The sequence below is a fragment of the Neomonachus schauinslandi genome, chromosome 3, assembly GCF_002201575.2.
Source record: "Neomonachus schauinslandi chromosome 3, ASM220157v2, whole genome shotgun sequence".
NCBI lineage: Eukaryota > Metazoa > Chordata > Mammalia > Carnivora > Phocidae > Neomonachus > Neomonachus schauinslandi.
Window position 1 is genome coordinate 131,707,670 of NC_058405.1, and position 24,359 is coordinate 131,732,028.

Below are 24,359 nucleotides of genomic sequence, written 5' to 3' on the forward strand. Positions count from 1 at the left end.
TCTCTCTCAAATAAATAAATAAATCTTTTTTAAAAAGTCTTCAAAATCCTTACCAATTTATTTTTCTTAGGCTTTCTGTTAGAAATGTGTTAATATCCTCTATTGTTTGTGAATTTGTCAGTTTCTCTGTGTAATTCTCTCAGATTTTGCCTTTTGTGTTTTGAGTCTGCTGTTATTTGCATATGAGTTCATTATTACGGTCTTCCTGGGGAGCCTGTTGTTCTTCATCACAGAAGAGACAGATGAGCTTTCTTATTTTTCCTTGTGAGTTATTCTTTCATTGAGGGTGAAGCTTTTCAAAGGTGTCAGCTTTGTGTGGAATCTCAGTTCCATCCCTAAACTTTGTGTGAGCCCGGTACCTTGAGATCTGCCTGCTCAAGGACTTTAAAAACACATTGTTAGTGTTTGTTGTTAATTCCTGTTCTTTTTCTGGTAACCGGGGAACTTCCCCTTCTTTTTTGTGAGTCCAAATATGCATTGAAAAAATTACATTTTATATTTTGTCCAGCTTTCCAAGCTGTTGGTAGGTGGGAGAATTTCAGGTTATCTGTTTTTTTCAATTGTTGTGACTGGAAATTTCTTTGTTTAGTAGTTCACTATATTCTTTCTGTTTCTTTCCTTTTGTTAACATTTCCTATTCATATTTTTTTTCTAGTTTTCAGCTTAGGTCTCCCTACTCATTTTTATTCAATACAAAATGTTTATTATGAGAGAATAGATATCTGGCATTTTTGAGCAATTTAATTAAAAATAGTACTGCATAGAAAAATCTGACAAAAATTATAAAAAACAATTTAAACCACAGTTTAATCTTAAGTCTATCATCTAATTTAGTTTTGCTTTATTTTTCCAGTTTAAAACAGAGTGGAAAATTCCCTGGAAATCCTTGGCCTCCCTATAAGAAAAGGACGCCACTCCATCCCAGCTATAAAGGTCTCATGAGACTTTTGCACTGTAAAACTTTACACATTGTGCTATTCACTCTGCTTTACAAGGTACAGTCGTAATTTGAATAGAAAGACTCAGATTAGAATTTATTTCCATATTTTCAAATAAAAGCGTTAGCAGATAATATTTACATAAAAGTACTACTTATAAAGCAAAGTGTATTTATACATTAAAGATGTGTGAGGATATGTCATAAACACATATATGTGAGTTCTGAGTTGAAAATGTAGTGGCTACACCATTCTTTGTGGGAAACTATTCATCGTACCCAGTTTCAGATAATGTAAAAAACATTAATATAGAACATGTTAATAAAACTCCGAAAATCATTCTTAGTCATTTTTTCCTTAGCTTTTAAGTTACTCATTTGAAACTGTAGGATGTACTGTCACAGGATTTCAAGCCAAAATTTATTTGAATTTAGTTAGTAAGGTTATATTTATCAAGAGGAGGCAGTGTAGTAATGATAGGTAGTAGGAGTCTGAAATCTGTTGTAGTGTTGCTTATACTAGCGGGTGTGTGGCTGAGCCTTGATTTCCTCTCTGTAAGTAGTGGATTAGAAAGGATCATCTCTGTTGCCTCCCAGCCTTCAGTCGCCTCCTCCTGTTCCTCCCACCATCTGCACTACCTGCCTACTGTTGAACACCAATTGATAGATACTATATTATACAAATTACAGATGTTAACTTGTGTAATCCTCACAATAATTCTGGTCCATTGTTCCAATTTTAAAAATGAGAAAACTAAGGCCAGAATCTGTTGCTCAGGGTCAAATAGTTAGGTATATACAGAATCTGTATAAAAGAGGTTTTTAAGAGGTTATGAAAGTTTACTGTCTTCACGACTGTGCCACACAAAAGATGTACAGAAAAGCCTTCTTAGTTTAGTAGTCAAAATAAACATCAGAAAGGCAGCTAACTCAAAGTCTTTATTCTTTAGTCAGAATAAATTAGCTCTTAGGTGACTAAGTCCTTTTTCAAGCCTGCCCAGGCATTTGGGCAGTTTCTTTTGTACTCTCAACAGTCTCACCTGCAGCTGGCAAGGTACTCCCACAGAACCTCTTCTTTTTCCCCTTCCATCATTTGGCCAGAGGGCTTTCTTATAATGAGGACAACGTGATGGCTGCCAGGCCATTTTTTTCTTATGGTATTTTTAGGTATGTTCCGGTTAGTAGTTTGTTGCATCATATTGAATGAATGATTGTTGTAGGTTAGCCCTGAAATCCTGCATAAGATGTGTAAAGCTTGCAATGTATAATCCACATAAGGTCAGATTTATTGATGTTTCCTCAGAGAAGCCTCTCTTTTAACTAGTTGCATCCCTTTTTCCTTTCTCACCCGTATAAACCACATACTAACACATACATTTACTCAACTGCACAAAATACTCAGGCTGAGAACTTTAATTTTAGAGACATTTTAAGAACATTAATATTCTATAGATATTTACTGTGCTTCCAGTTATATGCCAGGTGCTATGTTTAACACATTTACATGAGTTATCCTATTGAGTACACTTATTTATCTAGTATTTTTGTCATCAGGAGAAAGAGTATCAGCAAATGAGGATGCAAAGCATTCTTATTAAATTATTTTATTAGATACTAGTATATAATAATAGATTTAGTGGACTACTTAATGTATTACCTTTAGGAATCCATGAACCAGTATTTCTAGATATTGCTTAAAATACTGTGTGATCTTGAGAAGGAACCTGTTCTTCTGATTTTAGTTTGTCTTTTCACCAAGATGTAGCTTTACTTATTTTCTGATCATGCTGTATATTTATTTATATATATGATTGTTATTTTCATCTATAACAACATGTTTTTGGATACTTAAATATGTTGTGTGGAAAAAGTAATTATGAGGCATTTTTTTCCCTCTTTAAAGATTTTGATGGATCATCAAAATCTGTCAGAACACGTACTCTGCATGGTTTTGTATCTGATTGAATTAGGACTTGAAAATTCAGCTGAAGAGGAATCAGATGAAGAGGTAAGTAAGTTTCTTATGTTTTTAAATATTAAAGTTATAAAATGCCTTAACAAAGGTAGTGTGTCATCTGGAAATGTATTTATGGATTCATCATGTGCATAAGATATTATTAACTACTGGAAAAGGCCCTTTTTGATCTTCAAATACATATGTTCTTTTAGAGGTTTTACTCTACTTATGATATTATTGAATTTGAAATTTGTAATTCATAATATATAGATCTAAGAAAAGTGGTTAGTGCACTTCTGGCGTTATGCTAATAACATTGACTACTGATAAATAATTGTTATGTTAGGGCTTCTGTTTAGAAATCCTAATTTGATTAGGGATTATTTTTGAGTAGCAGATTCTTTTTGGAAAGGTTTTAAGTGAAAAGTAACTATTGTAATATGGGAGAATTTTTAAAGTACTCAAGAATACAAGTTGTTAATATGTTATAGGACTTTAGAAGTATCATTTCCATAAAAGCAGTTGTTACTACAAATTGATTTTACAAGTGTAAGATTCCCCTCATCCCCTCTCTCCAAAAAGACAGAATATAGCACAGCATAATAACAGCAAAAAACAAATAAGAGACTAGGCAGTATGTTGTTGTCTAAGTTGAATCAACGTATATTCTTTCATAGGTATTAAAAGATCATTAATATTTCCCCAAAACTAGGTCAGACTTTGACTGATTTTTCAGACTTTCTTCTGCAATTAGTCCAAATTAGCATTACTTGACTATATTATGAGTTATTACTAATAGATTCTGAAAATACTCTGTATGGTTAAGTATTTCCAGATTGAAAAATGTATTTTTTTCAGGAGAAATTTAGCTGACTTCCACTGGACTTATATTAGTATTGAGAAATTTATTCTTATATTTTATGTTTGAATTTGTGTTTATTAGCACTTTATAATTTGAAGATGAGACTGTAAAGGATTTGGAAATAAGACAGTGGATGATTATTTGGGCTGGTTACATCTACCTTGTACATTAGACCTGACTTGGCAAGTTTTCATATTCATTATGTTCATGTTTTAGGCGTCAGTGTGTGGACCAGAACGTTGTCACGACAGTTGGTTTCCTGGCAGTAACTTAGTGTCAAACATGCGACACTTTATAAACTATGTTAGGGTGAGAGTTCCAGAGACTGCTCCGGAAGTGAAGAGAGACTCACTTGCAAGTACCAGCTCTGACAGCTTGAGTTCTTTACAAGTAAGTGTAGAAGAGAGAAAGATAAAAGGAAAGACTCTATGTTATATTGGGTATATTGTTTAGACCATCCTATGATACTCAAAAGAAAAATGTGGTTGTAGGTAACTTTAAATTGTCTTTTGTTTCCTGTGATATATCTAAGCAACTTTTGCCTCACCCATCTTTTTCCTTTAATCTGCCAGAGTTCACGAAGGCCAAAAGTTCTTCAAAGAGAGGTAGATGTATATAATATTTGCATTAACTAGCAATAAGGCTTTAACCGGAAATCGGAAAAACACTTTGAAGTATTTGTGTGTATATGTGTGTGTTTAATATGGTTAAATTAAAAAGAAAAGTTTACCGTGCGTGTGTTTTTATATAGTGATTTAGGCTTAAAGAAAATTCATATTATTGAAGTTAAAAAAATAATACTTAGTATTTAATAGTGGGTTTTTCTTAGGATTTTGGACGAATTATAAGCAGCACATTTGGGTCTGTTTGCATTTAGCATTGTTACTAACATCTTAAAAATGTATGTTTCCTAAATCAAAATAAATTTAATCTTTAATTGCTGGCAGCATGCCCATTTACAGATTTTTTTTTTTGCTTCTAGGGCAATTAACTTTGATAAAATAGGCGCACACAAATCTTAATATATTGTATATTTGGATTTAACTTGGAAAATCAGCTTTTTCATTGCATGTAGCTTAATTAACTAATTTTTAAAAGGCAGAAATGAAAAATCTTGAAATGACATGCCAAGTAACTAAACTTAAACACCTCTAATCCCTACAATCTATTTTTCTGGGTAAAGAGCACTGCATCAGAAGTTTCTCTTAGTAGAGTCCATTTATAGGAGCTTTCTTTGCCTTTGACAACATGTTTTTGCTGTGAACACCATAAAGAATTTTGACTAAATTGAAATCTTAATAAGAGGCAGCTTTTGCTTCTAATGTTGGTACAGAGTACTTTGAAAAACAGTTTGGATGTTAAAAATAGTGTATACTATAATTTAGCTCATAAAAGCTCAACTGATATTGGAGCATCCTTTGAATGCTTGCTTAAAAAAATTAAATCCATTAAATTGACTCGTATCTTAATTAAAAGATGATTTCTAAGAGCTCTGATGCAGTTTGACTGTGTTAACAAAAAGACTATTTGGAAGATAAATTATTGAAATGTTTTAAAAATCTGTTCAGATAACAAATTATAGTGATATTCAAATATGACAAGATCAGTTTGATTTTTCATCTTTATATTTCCTTTTAGTAACTGTTTGTTAGAAGTAATTTTCAAACTTTGATGTTCTTTAAAAATGAAATTAGCAGTTCAGATTCATTAATTTAGGAAAAAATTTATAATTTACTTAACTAGAAAATGTAGCAGTCTTGTAGAAGTTAGTAAAGAGTATAGTATTCTTTTTTTTAATAGAGTATAGTTGACACACAGTGTTATATTAGAAGAGTATAAGTATTCTTGGTGAATAGTGGGTACAACATCTTTTATTCCTGTAAACTGGTGAGGAATTTGGCGTATGATTCCTCTTTAATATGGCTATAGCTACTACTCAGGTTTTGTCTATTTTTCCTGGTAGATAGGCCTAGGAGGCTGAGAGAGAGGTGTTATTGTGGATAACCACCTTTCTCCTCAGAGTTGTTTCCAGATTGAATGAGACTAAATATATTTAAGAGAGGTGAAGGGACAGACTTACTCAAAGAGCAAATCTATTGAATAAATCCTCAGATTAAACTTCGAACATTGTAGTGCTAATATGTTTTTACACTTAACACTGAATAACTTCTCCTGATTTTTCTTTCTCTTTTTTAATGGTAGAATTCTGGTACAGCTCAAGTTTTCAGCTTAGTAGCAGAGCGTAGAAAGAAGTTTCAAGAGATCATCAATCGCAGTAGCAGTGAAGCAAATCAGGTGGTTCGTCCCAAAACTTCAAGTAAATGGTCTGCTCCTGGTTCAGCTCCACAGTTAACTACAGCCATTTTGGAAATTAAAGAAAGCATATTGTCTTTGTTAATTAAACTTCATCACAAACTCTCAGGGAAACAAAACTCCTACTATCCTCCTTGGCTTGATGACATAGAAATTTTAATCCAACCAGAAATTCCTAAATACAATCATGGAGATGGTATAACTGCAGTAGAAAGAATTTTATTAAAAGCTGCATTGCAAAGCAGAATGAACAAACGCATCATTGAAGAGATATGTAGAAAAGTGACCCCTCCTGTACCACCCAAAAAAATCACTGCAGCAGAGAAGAAAACATTGGACAAAGAGGAAAGGTAATTTTTATTTTTGATGTTTTAAACATACATGGTACAGTTGAAAATTTGATATATCCCCTTTTTTGGCCATCTGAGGCTAATCACCTGGATGTTTAACAGCTATAATCATAGCTGATTCCTTTGTAAGATAAAGGGAGCCAAACATAGTCAGTGCTTGGGCATGCATCATGCTTGAGTTAGTTGGGGGTGAAAAGACAAGAGTTTATGACCCCAACATTAAATTACTACTCTAAAGTTGTAGGCGGGCCCTTTTAGAAAAATTGCTACTAGTAGGTTATCTAATAATTCTGCTGCTATTTTAAAAAACTATCATCAGTTCAACTTTAAATGAGAATAGAAAGTTAAAAAAATATTCTAAATATTTCTCAGAATAAAAATTTGATTGTTTTGGGTTTTTTGGTCTTTTCCAATCTTTCCAACAAATGATTACTAATTATTAAACAAGTAATGTTTTAAAACATATTTATGGCTCTAGCTTTTGGAACTTCAGGTTGCTTTTAATTTGTTGTTATGTAATGTATTTAAAAATTTTTTTAAATTAAAAAAAAATTTTAAGTGAATTCTGCCCCTAATGTGGGGCTCAGACTCATGATCTCGAGATCAAGAGTTGCATGCTCTACTGACCTAGCCAGCCAGACGCCCCTGTTAAATCGTAATATTTGTAAATTAAAAATAAAAATCTTGGGCGCCTGGGTGGCTCAGATGGTTAAGCGTCTGCCTTCGGCTCAGGTCATGATCTCAGGGTCCTGGAATTGAGTCCTGCATTGGGCTCCCTGCTCCTTGGAAGCCTGCTTCTCCCTCTGCCCCCCCCCCCCTCTCATGAATGAATAAGTAAAATCTTAAAAAAAAAAAAAAATCTTTCTTGGATAATGTTCCTGTTTACCAAGATAGGGGAGGACCAATATAAGAGAGGCTTAGGCTTAGCATTAAAGTTGATATGCTCAATTTTGTACATTATTGAGTTTAAAGAGGACATCCAAGTGGAGATGTCCAGTCAGATAAAGGGTTTGAGACTTAGGGGAGAATTCTGAGTTAGCACTTTAGATGTGGGCAGTTAAAGGCTTATATATGGAAGAGTGTGTATAGTAAGAAATGAGAACACTTAATATAGAACTTTTATAGAATAAGGAAAAAACATTAAAGGGAATGACTCTAAGGTGACTGAAAATGGATGGCTAGAGTGGAAGAGGAGGAACAATGTAGAGAGTGGCGTTCAAGGGGGTCGAGAAAGAAGAAACAGTGAGATTATGCTACAAAAGTTCAGGTAAGATTGGCAGTTCCCTTTGATTCAGTAGTTAGGAGGTCATCCTTTGGTAACTATATCAGGAGCAATTTAAATCACATATATAGTTGTATTTCATTTCCGATGTAATTAAATTTGTTACAGATAATTTATATTAAAAGTATATACAAAAGCCTTCAGTATATTAAGAATGTAGGAGAAGGTGCCTGGGTGGCTTAGTTGGTTAAGCGTCTGCCTTCAGCTCAGGTCATGATCCCAGGGTCCTGGGATTGAGCCCTGCATCGGGCTCCCTCCTCCTCGAGGAGTCTGCTTCTTCCTCTCCTTCTGCCCGTCCCTTGCACTCCTGCTCTCTCTCTCTCTCTCTCATTTTCAAATAAATAAATAAGTAAATCTTAGAAAAAAAGAATGTAGGAGAGTTTTACTTCTCACAGTATTTCATAAATAGGGGTTGTTATAAATAACTAACATAATTTATATGACAATTCATTAATTTTGAATCAGTAACTGCCTAAGATTTAATAGATATACTGATAAAATTAGAAGGTTGAAAAATGAGGTAAAATTTTTATTTTTGTTAACCTCTTAAATTGGTGTATTTTCTTAGTTACAGAATAATGTCTTTTTTTAAAGAAGATAAACTTTTAGTGAATCAGTGTTTATTTTATTTGGTTATTTTGGTTTATTTTGTAATTATTACTCATAATAGATGGGATACTGGAGTAGTTCAGATGCTATTTTTACAAAGGCTCTAATAATGCTGTTGTAATAAATAATACTCTGAAAAAAGGTGTTTTTTTTTTTTTCCTTTTGGGCTTTGTTTCCTTTGAGTGGTGATGATGATGATATTATTGACAAGGCCCTGAAGCTAATTGTATAGCAGACAGCTAAGGTTTAAGACGAATTTATTTGAATCTCACTATGCTTCTCACATTATCTTTTCTCAATTTATTTTGGATTTTGCATTGAGTTTCATAATAAAGACCAAACAGTTTATAAACACTTAATGGTGATCCATTCCCAACTACCTCACCTATGGACAAACTTAGCATCACTTTCATAAGAGTAACTCATAGAGAACAAAATACAAATAGGAAGGAAACCTTTAGACAGTTATAATAATATGCAACCTCAGTGTCTCCACCTCTGGGATAATAATGGAAAATTCCTGAGTTGTGCGGAATCTGCCAGAACTTATCTTTTCATCTTTATTCACATGTATGCCCAAGTTTAGAAAAGAATTATCTAAATTAATAAAAAATTCACAAGGAAAAATAATTGACATTCTTTTTCTGCAAATCATGGAAAGCTCTAGTATAGAATTTTTTTCTTTAAACAGGTTAAAACGGCATTCATTTATTTACTCACTGTTTCTGTATGTCGAAGTGTAGGCGTGGTATGACTTGCTTCTCTACTCAGAGTCTCACAAGGCTAAAATCAAGGTGACAGCCATTATTATCTGGAGCTTACAGTCTCCCAGGCTCATGTGGTTGTGGGAGAGTAGACGTGCATTTTAATACTAGAGCATATTATGCTAAGCGAAATAAGTCAGAGAAAGACAATTATCATACGGTTTCACTCATATGTAAAATATAAGAAACACGCAGAGGATCATAGGGGAAGGGAGGGAAAATTGAATGGGATGAAATCAGAAAGGATCATGAGAGACTCTTAACTATAGGAAACAAACTGAGGATTGCTGGAGGGGAGTTGGGCAGAGGAATGGGGTTCTATCCATGTTGTTGCAGATGGCAAGATTTCATTCTTTTTGATGGCTGAGTAATAGTCCATTGTGTGCGTGCGTGTGTGTGTGTATCTCTCTCACATCTTCTTTATCCATTCATCTGTCGATGGACATCTGGGCTCTTTCCATAGTTTGGCTACTGTGGACATTGCTGCTATAAACATTGGGGCGCAGGTGCCCCTTCAGATCACTACATTTGTATCTTTGGGGTAAATCCCTAGTAGTGCAATTGCTGGGTCGTAGGGTAGCTCTACTTTTAACTTCTTGAGGAACCTCCATACTGTTTTCCAGAGTGGCTGCACCAGCTTGCATTCCCACCAACTGTGTAGGAGGGTTCCCCTTTCTCCTCATCCTCGCCAACATTTGTTGTTTCCTGACTTGTTAATTTTAGCCATTCTGACTGGTGTGAGGTGGTATCTCATTGTGGTTTTGATTTGTATTTCCCTGATGCCAAGTGGATGTGGAGCATTTTTTCATGTGTCTGTTGGCTATTTGTATGTCTTCTTTGGAGAAATGTCTGTTCATGTCTTCTGTCCATTTCTTGACTGGATTGTTTGTTTTTTGGGTGTTGAGTTTGTTAAGTTCTTTATAGATCTTGGATGAAAGATGGATTTAATTTTTAAAACCTTTTCATTTTGGGGCCGCCTGGGTGGCTCAGTCGGTTAAGCATCTGCCTTCAGCTCAGGTCATGATCCCAGGTCCTGGGATCAAGTCCCACATTGGCTTTCCTGCTCAACGGGGAGCCTGCTTCTCCCTCTTCCTCTGTTTGCCACTCCCCCTGCTTGTTCTTTCTGTCACTGTCAAATAAATAAATAAAATCTTTGAAAAAATTAACTTGTTAAAATAAAACCTTTTTATTTTGAAGAAATCTGAAACTTACATGTTTCAAGGATAGTACAAAGAACTTCCTAGACCATTTCAGAATAAGTTGCTTTACCTTGGAATACTTGAATATGTATTTCCTAGATCACAATACAGCTTTTAAAATAAGGAAATTAACATTTTATTTGAGTCTGATAAAATCTTTAGATCCCAAATTTTCACAGTTGTCCCAGTAATGTTTCTTATAACAAAAAAATCCAGTACAGAATCACTCATTGTATTTGGTTGTTGTGTCTCTTTGGTTTCCTTCAACTGGAATTGGTTTCTCCATTTTCTTGACCTTGTCGCTTTTGAAGAACACAGGGCAGTAACACTATAGAACGTCCCTCAAGTTGGGCTTGTCTGTGTGCCGTTATGTTTAGATTCAGGTTAGGCACTGTTGGCAGGAATACAAGGAAGTGTTGCTAATTTTCTTTTGATTGCATCCTTATCAGGTGTCACATGATTTTAGTTTGTTTCATTTGGGGATTAATTTTGATCACTTCATTAAGGGGGTGTCTGCCAGACTTCTTCACTGTCAAGTATCCTTTTTTTCCCTTTGTGATTAATATGTAATTTATGGAGAGATACTTTGAGATGCAGCAATATCCTGTTTCTCACCAACTTTCATTTTATTCATTTATTTCTGTCAGCTTGGACTTATGGATTCCTATTTTATTTTATGGGTTTTTCTTTTCTTTTTTTTTTTTTTAAGATTTTATTTATTTGCGAGAGAGAGAATGAGAGACAGAGAGCATGAGAGGGAGGAGGGTCAGAGGGAGAAGCAGACTCCCTGCTGAGCAGGGAGCCTGATGTGGGACTCGATCCAGGGACTCCAGGATCATGACCTGAGCTGAAGGCAGTTGCTTAACCAACTGAGCCACCCAGGTGCCCTATTTTATGTTTTTTTTTTTTTTTAAAGATTTATTTATTCATTTGAGAGAGCGAGAATGAGAGAGAGTACATGAGAGGGGGGAGGGTCAGAGGGAGAAGCAGGCTCCTCGCTGAGCAGGGAGCCCGATGCGGGACTCGATCCCGGGACTCCAGGATCATGACCTGAGCCGAAGGCAGTTGCTTAACCAACTGAGCCACCCAGGCGCCCTATTTTATGGGTTTTAATCTCATATCCTTGCTATTCATTTTGATGCTCAAATTTTCTAGATTTGACCTGTGGGACTCCCTTCCAGTTGGTTTCTGTGTTCTTTTGATGTATCCCCATCATTCTTTGAGCATTTTCTTTTTTTTTCTGGGGCAAGAAGATAGCCCAGGTTCATCTTGTATTTGGAATTAGCCATTTCTCCAAGGAGTTCTGGTTATTTTTTATTTAGAAACCACAATTCATGTGCTCATTCTAAGGGATATAACTATTTTCAGTCACTCATAGTGGATAGAACTAGGAAAAGGTGTGTGTGTGTGTGTGTGTGTGTGTGTGTGTGTGTGTGTGTGTGTGTTGGGGAGTTGGAAGGAGCAGGAAGAGAGGTATTAAAAACTGTGAGTTCACCCTGATAATTCTAATTCCAATCCAACATCGGAGGAGTCATTCTTGTTTTCTCTCCTTCCATATTTGTAACTCTGCTCCCACAGTGAGAAACTTGGCAACCATAATCCTCAGAAGATACTACTTTTTAAATCATCACCTCTGTATGTAATCAATTTTTTTTAACCTTTCCCACAAGAATGCTCTCTTGTGATAGGCCATTGGATCATGGCACCCGGTGCTCAGCCACGGTCTCCGCCCACCCCCCACCCCTCCGCCCCCCGCCCCAGGCCCTTCAGGAAGGGAAGAGAGGTCAGGAGTAGATTTAATTTTTTTGAAATGGCCATTGTCAGTTGAGAGTTAAGTTTGATGAATGAGGTAGGTGATCAACCTGGATAAAAATACTTTGGCTCAAAAATAAGAGTTGTAGTTATAAATAAGGTCAGTTTTCTTAAGTAGATCCTAAATTATACTTAAAGTAAATATTAGAAAAGCAGCGTCAAAAATCTTTTCAACACTATTGGCAAAAATATGTAACTTCTCATGGTAAGGCAGACCACAGTGCTTGACTTTATACCTGTTAATGATTATCTCCACTAATTGGATGGGAACGGATATGTGAATAATCTAAAAATTACTATTAGCATTCTTCTAATCCTATATTCTGTATCCTTGAATCAGTTCAGATTAATGAAAGAATTCTTTTAGGTTTCCCATATAAATGACTTCCTGGAATCTCCGTGTAATACTATGCTTTGACTATTATAGTACATTGATATAATAAATAGTCACTAGAAGACTGCTATAATATGCTCTATCCATTATGGTTTTTTAGATTTTTAAATTTTTTAATTTTTTTTTTTTTTTTTTTTTTTTTTTTTTTTTTTTTTTTTTTTTATTTTTTTTTTTTTTTTTTTTTTTTTTTTTTTTTTTTTTTTTTTTTTTAAAGATTTTATTTATTTATTTGAGACAGAGAGAATGAGATACAGAGAGCATGAGAGGGAGGAGGGTCAGAGGGAGAAGCAGACTCCCTGCCGAGCAGGGAGCCCGATGCGGGACTCGATCCAGGGACTCCAGGATCATGACCTGAGCCGAAGGCAGTCGCTTAACCAACTGAGCCACCCAGGCGCCCTAAATTTTTTAATTTTTAAAGTTTTTATTTAAATTCCAGTTAGTTAACATCCAGTATAATATTAGTTTCAGGTTATCCATTATGTTTCTAATGTCCTTTGTATCACAGGCTATGATAAATCCCTTTTTGAGTTTTTTTTTTTTTTAAAGATTCCATTTATTTGACAGAGAGCGAGAGCAGGAACACAAGCAGGGGGAGTGGGAGAGGGAGAAACAGGCTTCCCGCCGAGCAAGGGAGCCTGATGTGGGACTCGATCCCCGGACCCTGGGATCATGACCTGAGCCGAAGGCAGACGCTTAATGACTGAGCCACCCAGGCACCCCCCTTTTTTGAGTTTTAAGTAAAAAGTTTGTCTCTTTTGATGAGCTAATATATAACTTATATTTTAACATTTTTCTTTTTCTTCTTCCTCTTCCCCTCTTGTTTTAGATTAATATTTTAACCTTTCTTTGCTGAGGGTAAAATTTTTTCCGCTCACTAGTATTGTTAGCATCCCCAAATCTAGGGAAGCCTATAATCCAAAGGAATATTTATGCTTAGGTTTGGAATATAGTTTTGTTCTCTGTGTTGTATTTGAGACTCTATATTTTTTTTACTTGAAACAAAATGAACTAAACTTGGAATATTTCTTAGTAGAAATTGGGAAATCACTGGCTTCTGCTCATTCTCTTTTAGGAAAGACCTATTCTTAATGTAACAGTAAATCTGACTGTTCTTATCTTTTAGATTCTGTTTATATCTAAACATCCTAGCTTCTTCTAGCAACCAGTTTGCTGTTATTTGTGCCTGGGGTTAAATTGTGGGTTCCTTGCTAAAAAGACTTTTCTTACTCTTGCTGCCAACTGACATATACTTAGAAATTGTGTTTTTGGAAATCCAAATTTTCTCCTTTATTTCACTTTTTTTTTTTTTTTTTAAAGATTTTATTTATTTATTTGACAGAGACAGACACAGTGAGAGAGGGAACACAAGCAGGGGGAATGGGAGAGGGAGAAGCAGGCTTCCTGCGGAGCAGGGAGCCTGATGCGGGGCTCGATCCCAGGTCCCTGAGATCATGACCTGAGCCAAAGGCAGACGCTTAACGACTGAGCCACCCAGGCACCCCAATTATTTCACATTTTAAAGTAAATTTTGGCTTTTATTTTTACCTATTTAAGCCAGTGATCTTCAAACCATTTTAAAACAGTGGAGGGGCACCTGGGTAGTTTTAACTGGTTAAGCATCTAACTCTTGATTTCGGCTCATGTTATGATCTCATGGGTCATGGGATCAAGACCCCCCATCGGGCTACCTGCTCAGTGGGGAGTCTACTTGAAGATTCTCTCAGATTGTCCTCAACTGTGTGCCAGGAGCTTTTCATAGTATACACTCATGAAATATAGTAAGTCTTAAACACATCTGATACTTACCACTTTATTTCTATTTAATCTAGGCGACAAAAGGCTAGAGAGAGGCAGCAGAAATTGCTTGCAGAGTTTGCTTCACGACAGAAAAGCTTCATGGAAACTGCAATGGATGTTGGTAAGTTAAAATTTATTAGTTTAGAGCTCTTTTAATGACACGTATTACTTCAGGGATTATCTAGTTCAATTTTTCACCAGTTTTCAACATTACAGACAGACGATTTCTAGTCTTTATTTAAACAGAGTGATGGAGGATCAGACTGTTACAGGCAGTTTATTTTTTTTTAATTTTTAAATTTTTTTAAAGATTTTGTTTATTTATTTGACAGAGAGACACAGCGAGAGAAGGAACACAAGCGGGGGGGTGGGGGAGGGAGAAGCAGGCTTCCTGCCAAGCAGGGAGCACGATGCGGGGCTCAATCCCAGGACCCTGGGACCATGACCTGAGCCGAAGGCAGACGCTTAATGACTGAGCCACCCAGGCGCCCTGTTATAGGCAGTTTATTCTGTAGTTGCATAGTTGTAATTATTAGAAAGTTCTTTCTGATGGTAGCAATATGATATCCTCTGCTATTTTCCTCTGTTAGATTGTCCTTTAGATTTGTGAGGTTCACCAACATGTATTTACTTATTCTGATTTTTCCTGTGAAATTATCCTGTGATTTTTAAAATAGCTTTCAAATACTTTTAGTGCCTCCTCCTTCTGCTACCCCTGCAGTAGTTCTTAAGATCAGTTGCACTTCTCACTTGTATTAGGATTAGCGTTAGCATTTGTACAGCAAGAGGGGATGCCATTTTCCTGTATGATAGTAGATTGCCATGAGGGTTTTTTTTACAAACCTAGGAAGAATAGATTAAATTTCAGTTAATCTCAGTCTTCAGTTAACCAGGATACTCCCTTTCCTGACTACCTCTTGCATTCCAGTGATTTTTTTTCTTTTTTTTAACTTTTAGACAGAAATGCTGAAAAAAAAGTGCATTTAGTTAAAGTGTATACACATACGTGCATTCAAACATGCATACATTCTTTCACAACTTAATCTCAGAAATGACATAGTATTCTGTATGAAAGTACATTCTCATGCACTTTTGTGCACATAAGCACACATAATCAACATCCAGAAGAGATGTGGGGAGGGGGTTAGTCCAGATATAATATAATGTTCTTCTGAACCATCAACAGGTGAGTTTATGTTCAGGACGTAACTTTGATGTAAAGAATACTGTTTATCAGATTAATTTGGTATCAGTTGACTTTCTCATATGAAAGATGAGGATTTAGTTCATTGACACTACTTTTCCTTTTTCCATCTCTTCTTTTTCTTCTTTCCAGGAGTCCATAATTAATATTTTTTGGTTTTTTTTAACATATCAAATATAGTGTATTAATTGTTCTCCTTGTAGCCAGTTCCTTCATACCGCTTCATATAAGTGAATTAATAAGCACCCCTATTTTTCCTTTTATTTTTCCTTTCCTCATCTCTGCGTTTTGCCTTTATCAGTTATTTACTTTTAAATTGTTAGGGTTGCTAACATTATCTTTTGTAGTCACAATCAAGTGTTCCATCCAAAGGTTGACTTTAAATCTTGAGAAATAATATGACTTAAAAATTTTTTTCTTAAATTTTTATTTCTTTATTTTTTAAAAAATTATTTATTTGAGAGAGAGCGAGAGAGAACATGAGCAGGAGGAGGCGCAGAGGGAGAGAGAGAAGCAGACCCCCTGCTGAGCAGGGAGCCTGACTCGGCCTCCATCCCAGGACCTTGAGATCATGACTTGAGCCGAAGGCAGACACTTGACTGATTGAGCCACCCAGGCCTACCCACAGAAATAATATGACTTTTGGAATGTTGTTGAGTAACTAAAAGTAGTGTGCTAGGATTCACTTACTTTTTTTTTTTTTTTTTTTGAGTCCAGCGGCCTGACTCCTAGACTACTTTAAGGAGATTGTATATAGAGTATATATAGCCCTATTTCTTACAGTTTCTCAGTTGCTAAAACCATACCACCCTTTATACATTTCTCCTTGGGCCATTACTTTGTTATATTGTCTTTTGTTTTTCCTAAAGTTTCCAACTGTTATTTTTTCGTAACTCATGTTCCCTTGTGCTATCTCTGTTATTCTGCCTACTCAATCATACTGTCCTTTGCATTTAATTCTCATCATCCAGTTGCTCTGGAGGCATGCTATCCAGCCATTACCTTTGGATTTTCCTCTTGTAGAGTTGATCTGGGGTTTCCTGTATCTTATATCATCTCTCTTTTTTTTGGGTCTTGTTTTATTGGCATTCAGCCACAAGTGTATTCCTAATAATGCTTGTGGATGAGACTCTAGTTTGCTCTCATGCTTGATTTTTCGTTTGGATGAGTGTATAATTCCAGGTTGATACACATTCTTTCTCACAAATGTTAAAGCAATATTCCCTTATCTTTTACTATTCATTTGATAAGAAGTCTGGTGGTAGTTTGATTCTTCTTCCTTTGTAGGTGAGCTCCCCCTACCCCCCTGCCCCAACACTTTTAGATCCTTAGAGATCTAGAATTTTTTTTAAGATTTTAAAGTATTATTTTATTTTTACTTTATTTTTATTTTTATTATTTTATTTTATTTTATTTTATTAAGTAGGCTTCACCCTACTTAATGTGGTTTGAACTCATAACCCTGAGATCAAGAGTCATATACTCTACCAACTGAGCCAGCCAGGTGCCCCAAGAGATCTGAAATTTGATGATTTGTATCTAGGTGGATCTTTTTTCATTTTCCTTAGTACTTAATGGGACTTTTCAGTCTGAAGATTCATGTCTCTGAAGCTCTGAGAAAAAAATACCCTATGATTTTTTATTGATAACTAGTCATCCTCCAAGATGACCCTCAAATGATCCATGCCTCCTGGTATTTATGTCCTCTGTAGTCTTCTCTTACACTGCACCAGAATTGGTGTGCATGACCACTGGGATATGGCAGAAGTAGTACTATGTCATTTCTAAGATTAGGTTGTGGAAGACATTGTGGCTTCTGTCTTGATTGTTTTTTCTCTCTCTTGGATTACTCATTCTGGAAGAAAGCCAGTTACCATGTTGTGACCAGCCCTGTGGAGAGGCCTATCTGGAGAGAGACTAAGGCCTCTGGCCAACAGTCATGTTAGTGAGCTTGGATGTGAAACTTCCACCTCTAGTTAAGCCTTCAGATGGGTTGTTAGCTTGACAGCAATCTCATAAGAGATCCAGAACCAGAACCATTCAGCTAAGCTGTTACTAGGTTCCTGACCCTCAATAACTGTGTGAAATAACAAATGTTGGTTTAAGCCACTGAATTTTGGGGTAACTTGTTAAATAGCAATAGAGAGCTATTATAATACTTTCCTGCTTATATTTTCTTTATTCTCTTTTTATGAGACTCTTACTAGTTGGATGTTGAGACTCCTGGATTGATATTTTAATCTTTTATATCTTTTATCTTTTATATATGTTCTTTTTACTTCGCATGCTTAGAGATGTCCTCTCTTCAGTATCTTGTTCTTTCATGGTCTATAGAACTTTTTTCAAATCTTTCTGAATTTGTTAGAGTGCACATGTGTGCTTGCTCTCTCTCAATTATGTTTTATCCTTTTGAATTACTTTTAAAATTTATGTTGGTCTTTCATGTTGCCTGTTTTCCTCATTTGCCTAATGATCCTTGATTGTCCTGGAAAGATGTTCTGGGTAGCTAATTTGTTTTACTCTACTGAGGTATAAATAGGTTTGATCTTAGTAATTGTCTGCAGTCTGCATATAAGTGTGAGGCACATTGACTGTCAGACTTAGATTTCAGTGGGAGGATAGTGGACTGTTCAGTTTGGGCCCCCAAATGTTAACACTCACCTAGAAACCCCACTGCTCTCCAAGCTGTTTGTTCAGTTTCTTTGGGGGATGGTCTTTTGTTTTCCTCCCTGAGGTAAATGCCAACCCACCTGAATGCTCTGTTCACTCAAGGTTGGGGAGGGAATTGGGATGCTGAGTAGTGAAGTTCTGTATATAATCCTTAAATACTTACTCTTTTTTTAAGTCACTCCTATCCTCTACCTCACTGGCTGATTCTGAGCCCAGAGTTGACATTCTAATGGACAGATCATTTCTTCATTTTCTGTAACTTTCTCATAATACATAAGTGGTTGTAGTTTTAATGGCTTTCATTCATCTGTTTGCATGTCTCCATCTCCTCTAATTTTTCAGAAATTTAATTGACATCTCTTACTTGTCGGTTGGTTAAATTGTCTTCTACAACTCCATCACTTTTATATTCTTTTTTTTTTAAGGATTTTATTTATTTACTTTAGAGAGAGAGAGTGAGAGTGTGACAAGTGTGGGGAGGGGCAGAGGGAGCGGGAGACGGAATCTCAGGCAGACTCCCTGCTGAGTACGGAGGCCGACAAGGAGCTCGATTTCACCACCCTGAGATGATGACCTGAGCTGAAATCAAGAGTGGGTCGCTTAACCGACTGTGCCACCTAGGCGTCCCCCTTTTTGTGTATCCTTGTGGGAATATTTCTTGATGTGTTTCTCTGCTTTTATTTCAGTGGTTTTTTTAGAAGGAATGAGAGACAAGTGTTCAGTCTGCAATCTTGAATTAGATAGTTACTAATATTTATTATTTTAATGTATAAAGTTAAAATTTCTGTTATTATAAAAGCATTAAATTTTTATTATAGGGACTTAGAAAATACATATAATCAAAAATAAGAAAATAATACTGTATTTTTACAACCAGATATCCTAATCTGGGCTTTATCCTTATTAAAAAGGATGATCTTTACATTTGTAACGGATTCTTATTCCCTGACATATCGTTTTCCTGCTTTGGGTATGATTTTATTATAAATTAGACTCTTTTTTAATACTCTTCCATTTCCTTGGAATCAGGCACAGCTGTGAACTTTGTTCTCTTTCAGGTAGGACCGATCTACTTGTGACATTAGAATGCATATAATGCATAGTTCTGTGTATCTGTGGCTGTTGCATATATGTTTAAAAACATTATTTTATGAAATATTGTAGTTTTGAATTATGCTGTGTAACTTGTGAAATTCTTACTGTCTCAACTAAATAGAAACTACTTGAATTCCTTTTCATTGAAATTAGAAAGCAGATCTCATGGATAGAATACTTTTTATACTGCTTGCTCTGAATATAAATATGTCAATTTTGGGGATGGTGTTAGGTCTGTCATGTTTTTAAAATTTTAATTTAAATTCTAGTTAGTTAACATACAATGTAATATAGTTTCAGGTGTACAGTTTAATGCTTTCAACACTTAAATACAACACCGTGCTCATCACAAGTACACTCCTTAATCCCCATCACCTATTTGACCCATTCCCCACCTACCTCCCCTCTGGTAACCATCAGTTTGTTCTCTATAGTTAAGAGTCTGTTCTTAGTTTGCATCTCCCTCTCTCTTTTTTCCCCTTTGTTCATTTGTTTTGTTTCTTAAATTCCACATATGAGTGAAACCATATGGTATTTCTCTCTCTCTAACTTAATTTCGCTTAAAATAATACTCTCTAGCTACATCCATGTCATTGCAAATGGCAAGATTTCATTCTTTTTTATGGCTGAGTAATATTCCATTATATATATATATGTGTGTGTATACACACCACATCTATCTTCTTTATCCGTTCATCAGTTGATGGACCTGGGCTGTTTCCATAATTTGGCTATCGTAGATAATGCTGCTGTAAATATGTATCCCTTTGAGTTAATATTTTTGTATTCTTTGTGTAAATACCTAGTAGTGCAATCCTGGGTCATAGGGTAGTTCTATTTTTATCTTTTTGAGGAACCTCCATACTGTTTTCCAGAGTGGCTGCACCAGTTTACATTCCCACCAATGGTACAAAAGGATTCCCCTTTCTCCACATCCTCACCAACATTTGTTGTTTCCTGACTTGTTAATTTTAGCCATTCTGACTGGTGTGGGGTGGTATCTCATTGTCAGTTTGACTTGCATTTCCCTGATGATGAGTGATGTTGAGCATCTTTTCATGTGTCTGTTGCCATCTGGATGTCTTCTTTGGGAGAATGTCTATTTACGTCTTCTGCCTGTTTTTTATTTTATTTTTTATTATGTTAATCACCATACATTACATCATTAGTTTTTGATGTAGTGTTCCATGATTCATTGTTTGCGTATAACACCCAGTGCTCCATTCAATACGTGCACTCTTTAATACCCATCACCAGGCTGACCCATCCCCCCACCCTCTCCCCTCTAGAACCCTCAGTTTGTTTCTCAGAGCCCATAGTCTCTCATGGTTCGTCTCCCCCTCCGATTTCCCCCCTTTCATTTTTCCCTTCCTGCTATCTTCTTCTTCTTCTTCTTTTTCTTTTTAACATATAATGTATTACTTGTTTCAGAGCTATAGGTCTGTGATTCAACAGTCTTACACAGTTCACAGCACTCTTCTGCCTGTTTTTTAATTGAATTATTTGTTTTTTGGATATTGAGTTGGCTAAGTTCTTTATATATTTTGGATACTGACCCTTTATCAGATATGTCATTTGCAAATATCTTTTCCCATTCTGTAGGTTGTCTTTTAGTTTTGTTGTTTCTTTCGCTATGCAGAAGCTTTTTATTTTGATGTAGTCCCAATAGTTTTATTTTTGCTTTTGTTTCCCTTGCCTCAAGACACATACCTAGTAAGAAGTTACTCCAGCCAATGCCAAAGGCCAGTGCTATGGCCTATTTTCTCCTCTAGGATTTTAAAAGCTTCATGTCTCACATTTAGGTCTTTAATCCATTTTGAATTTATTTCTGTGTATCATATAAGAAAGTGGTCCAGTTTCATTCTTGCATGTTGCTGTCCAGTTTTCCCAACACCATTTGTTGAAGACACCATCTTTTTTCATTGTGTATTCTTTCCTGCTTTGTTGAAGATTAATTGACCATATAGTTATGGGGGTAGGTCTGACATTTTATGTCAGTTATCTTTGATGTGGTGTGCTTCAAAAACTGTAACCCATAAATAAAAGTTATGTTTTGGTTATTCTATAAATAAGGCACACACTTGTACCAAGCCAAAACATTTTTTAAAAACATAATAATGTGCGTAATACATCATATAAAACTATATGAAAGCAAAGCTAATCATCTCTTCCTGTTTTCCTCTTAACCTCCCCCCTCTGGAATAAACTATTGTAAACAGGCTTTCTTGCTTCATATGAATACATGTTTTTTCTGAAATAAAGTTATACTGTACATAAGGCTGTGTACTTTGCTTCCTTTTTTAAAAAAACAATATATCATGAATATCCCTGAAAATTATATATAGTATATGTAGATCTCTTTTTATCCCAGATTTCATTATGCACACGTGTGTGCACATGCATGCAGTGTTACATGAATGGGATTAATATACATGCTTTTAATTTGTGTTCTTTCTTTTTCTTCCATGACCTGTGATTACAACTTGGTTTGTGTATTCTGTTTTTCTCTATATTCGTATAATCATATACAAACATACTGTTATTATATGTTCATTTAATCTTCTCCCTCTCTTCCTCCCTCCCCCTCTTCTGCTTTCTTCCTTCCTTGTTTTTGGTCATTGTTTACTTTACCAAATGAGTCTTTACCAGTAGTTCTGATTCAGCAGTTCTCAACCTTGGTGCACATTAGAATCATGATAGCCTCCTTAAGGTAATATCTGTGCCTAGACTCCACTACAGACTAATTAAGGAAGAGTCTTTGGGAATGGGGTTCAGGCACAGCAATCTTTTGAGAGTTAGCAGCTGATTCTAATGTGCAGCCAAAGTTGAGAACCATTGCTCTAATTTAGTGTTTCTTTTCTTTATTTGGGGACAGTTAGGAAAAGCCCATAATAGTCCATAAGGAAGTAATTTACTCAGCCGTGTCTTTATTATTGGACATTCACTTTATTTTCAGGTTTTTTTTTTTTTTTTTTATTCTGCTGTAACTAACAGTGCTGCAGTAAATAGTCAACCTACGTTTCTGAAATTGGAATATCACTATATATATCTACTCTTTGATAGCCACTAGGTAGAGATAAGTGTTTATATATGGTTTTAATACATATTAACCAAAATTTATAAAGATCTAGTTATAGTGATGTAAATATGACATTTAACTCATATTTTTTCTATGTGTTGCCAGTTAAAAGTACTAAAAGTACAAAAAGTTCTTTCTCTTAGAATTTTTGGGTTTAAGAGTTTGACATTTTCTTACAAAGCTAAATTTCGTCTCACCATATGATCCAGCCATCATGCTGTTAGATATTTACCCAATTGATGTAAAAATATAGGTCCACACAAGAATCTGCACATGAGTGTTTATAGAAACTTTATTTGCAATCTCTCAAAACTGGAAGTAGCCACTAGAAGTAGCCAAGATTTTTTTATTTATTTGACAGAGAGAGACACAGCAAGAGAGGGAACACAAGCAGGGGGAGTGGAAGAGAGAGAAACAGGCTTCCCACCAAGCAGGGAGCCTGATGTGGGGCTCGATCCCAGGACCCTGGGATCATGACCTGAGCTGAAGGCAGATGCTTAACGACTGAGCCACCTAGGCGCCCCGCCAAGATGTTTTGCAATAGATGAGTGGATATACAAATAATGGTACATCCATATAGTGGAGTACTATTCAGCAATAAAAAGGAATGAACTATCAGGCCGTGCTAAGACATGGATGAATCTTAAATGCATATTGCTTAATTAAAATAGTCAGTCTGAACAGGCTATGTACTGTATGTTTCCATTTATACAACATTGTGGAAAGGCCAAAACTGTAGAGATAGTGAACAAATAAGTGGTTGCCAGAGTTGGGGAACGGGCTTAAACAAGTGAAACACAAGGTATCTTTTAGAGCAGTGAAATTATTCTGTATGAGACTGTACAGTTGGATACATAACACTATGCATTTATCAAAATTTTATAACAGGAAGAGTGAATTTTAATGTATGCAAGTTTAAAAAGTCATTTAGGAGGTTGGAGGTCCCAGGATGGACTACAGAATGTGACAAGAGAATCTATATTACAAATGCATGAAACAACCTCATTTAGGGTAAGTAACTTTGAAATTAGAGGAGTCTATAATACTGAAGACAAAGGGAACTACACATAAGCACTGTACTCTAGTTGATAACATGTCTCCTGTGGCAGTATGTGTTTACTATTCAGAAACCACTATCCTTATATACTGAACAATTAGGTAAATGGATGGTGGATAACGGGAGCCAGATTTCTCACTGTTGGAGTGAGAGGTAATAGATAAGCAAGAGGAGAAGGCTGGAATGATTCGTGTGGTAATAGATTAGAGTTAGATACTGAAAGGGCTCCCAGTGGCCAAACTGGAATAATTTATGCAAGAAAACAAATAGTATCAGATTATAGCCCTGAGTATAAAATAAATATCCTGAATTCATACTTATATAAATGATTGAATAAATAAATGAGGAAGAATAGACAAATTCCCCATGCAGAAGAATTCCAAACAATTTATGTAGATAATTCACCCTCAAGCAAGTGGAATAACTCCCGACTCCTTAAGTATAGGCTGTGCTTTGTGACTTCATTCCAAAAAGTACAGTGTGGAAGGCGGGGATGGGTGGTGGGTAGAGTAATGTTACAGTGGAGAAAGTTGGCAAACACTACCTTCACCAGATGACCTAGGTAAATACCAACAGCGATGTCATATTGATATTATGTACCTTTGAAAGGGTGTGATGAGAATGGTACTTTACCTCAGTGGTCTTCCTCCCTAAAACCCACAACCTAGGACTAATCTTGAGAAAAACATTAGACGAGTTGCTATTAAGGAACATTCTACAAAACACCTGGCCAGTACTCCTCAAAACTGTCAAGGTTATCAAAAACAAGGAAAGTCTGAAAAACTGTCACAGCCAAGAGAAGCTTAAGGAGACATGACAGCTGAATGTAATATGGTATCCCGGATGGGATTCTGGAATAGAAGAAGGATGTTAGGTAGAAACTAAGGAAATCTGAAGGAAATACAGACTGTAGTTAATGTATCAACATTTTACCAAAAAAAATGGATCAATAATATACCAATATTAGTTCATTGTGAC

At 35.7% G+C, this 24,359-nt stretch overlaps 1 protein-coding gene across 1 annotated transcript in view; it reads left to right on the top strand.

The window, feature by feature from the left end:
- UBR3 (ubiquitin protein ligase E3 component n-recognin 3) overlaps positions 1 to 24,359 on the top strand; it is a 229,045-nt gene that overhangs the window by 102,026 nt on the left and 102,660 nt on the right. Inside the window, exons 20-24 of the mRNA XM_044913670.1 lie at positions 854 to 995; positions 2,841 to 2,945; positions 3,973 to 4,146; positions 5,959 to 6,419; positions 14,309 to 14,397. Of these exons, the coding sequence (XP_044769605.1) occupies positions 854 to 995; positions 2,841 to 2,945; positions 3,973 to 4,146; positions 5,959 to 6,419; positions 14,309 to 14,397 (971 nt within the window). The remainder of the gene's footprint in view (positions 1 to 853; positions 996 to 2,840; positions 2,946 to 3,972; positions 4,147 to 5,958; positions 6,420 to 14,308; positions 14,398 to 24,359) is intronic.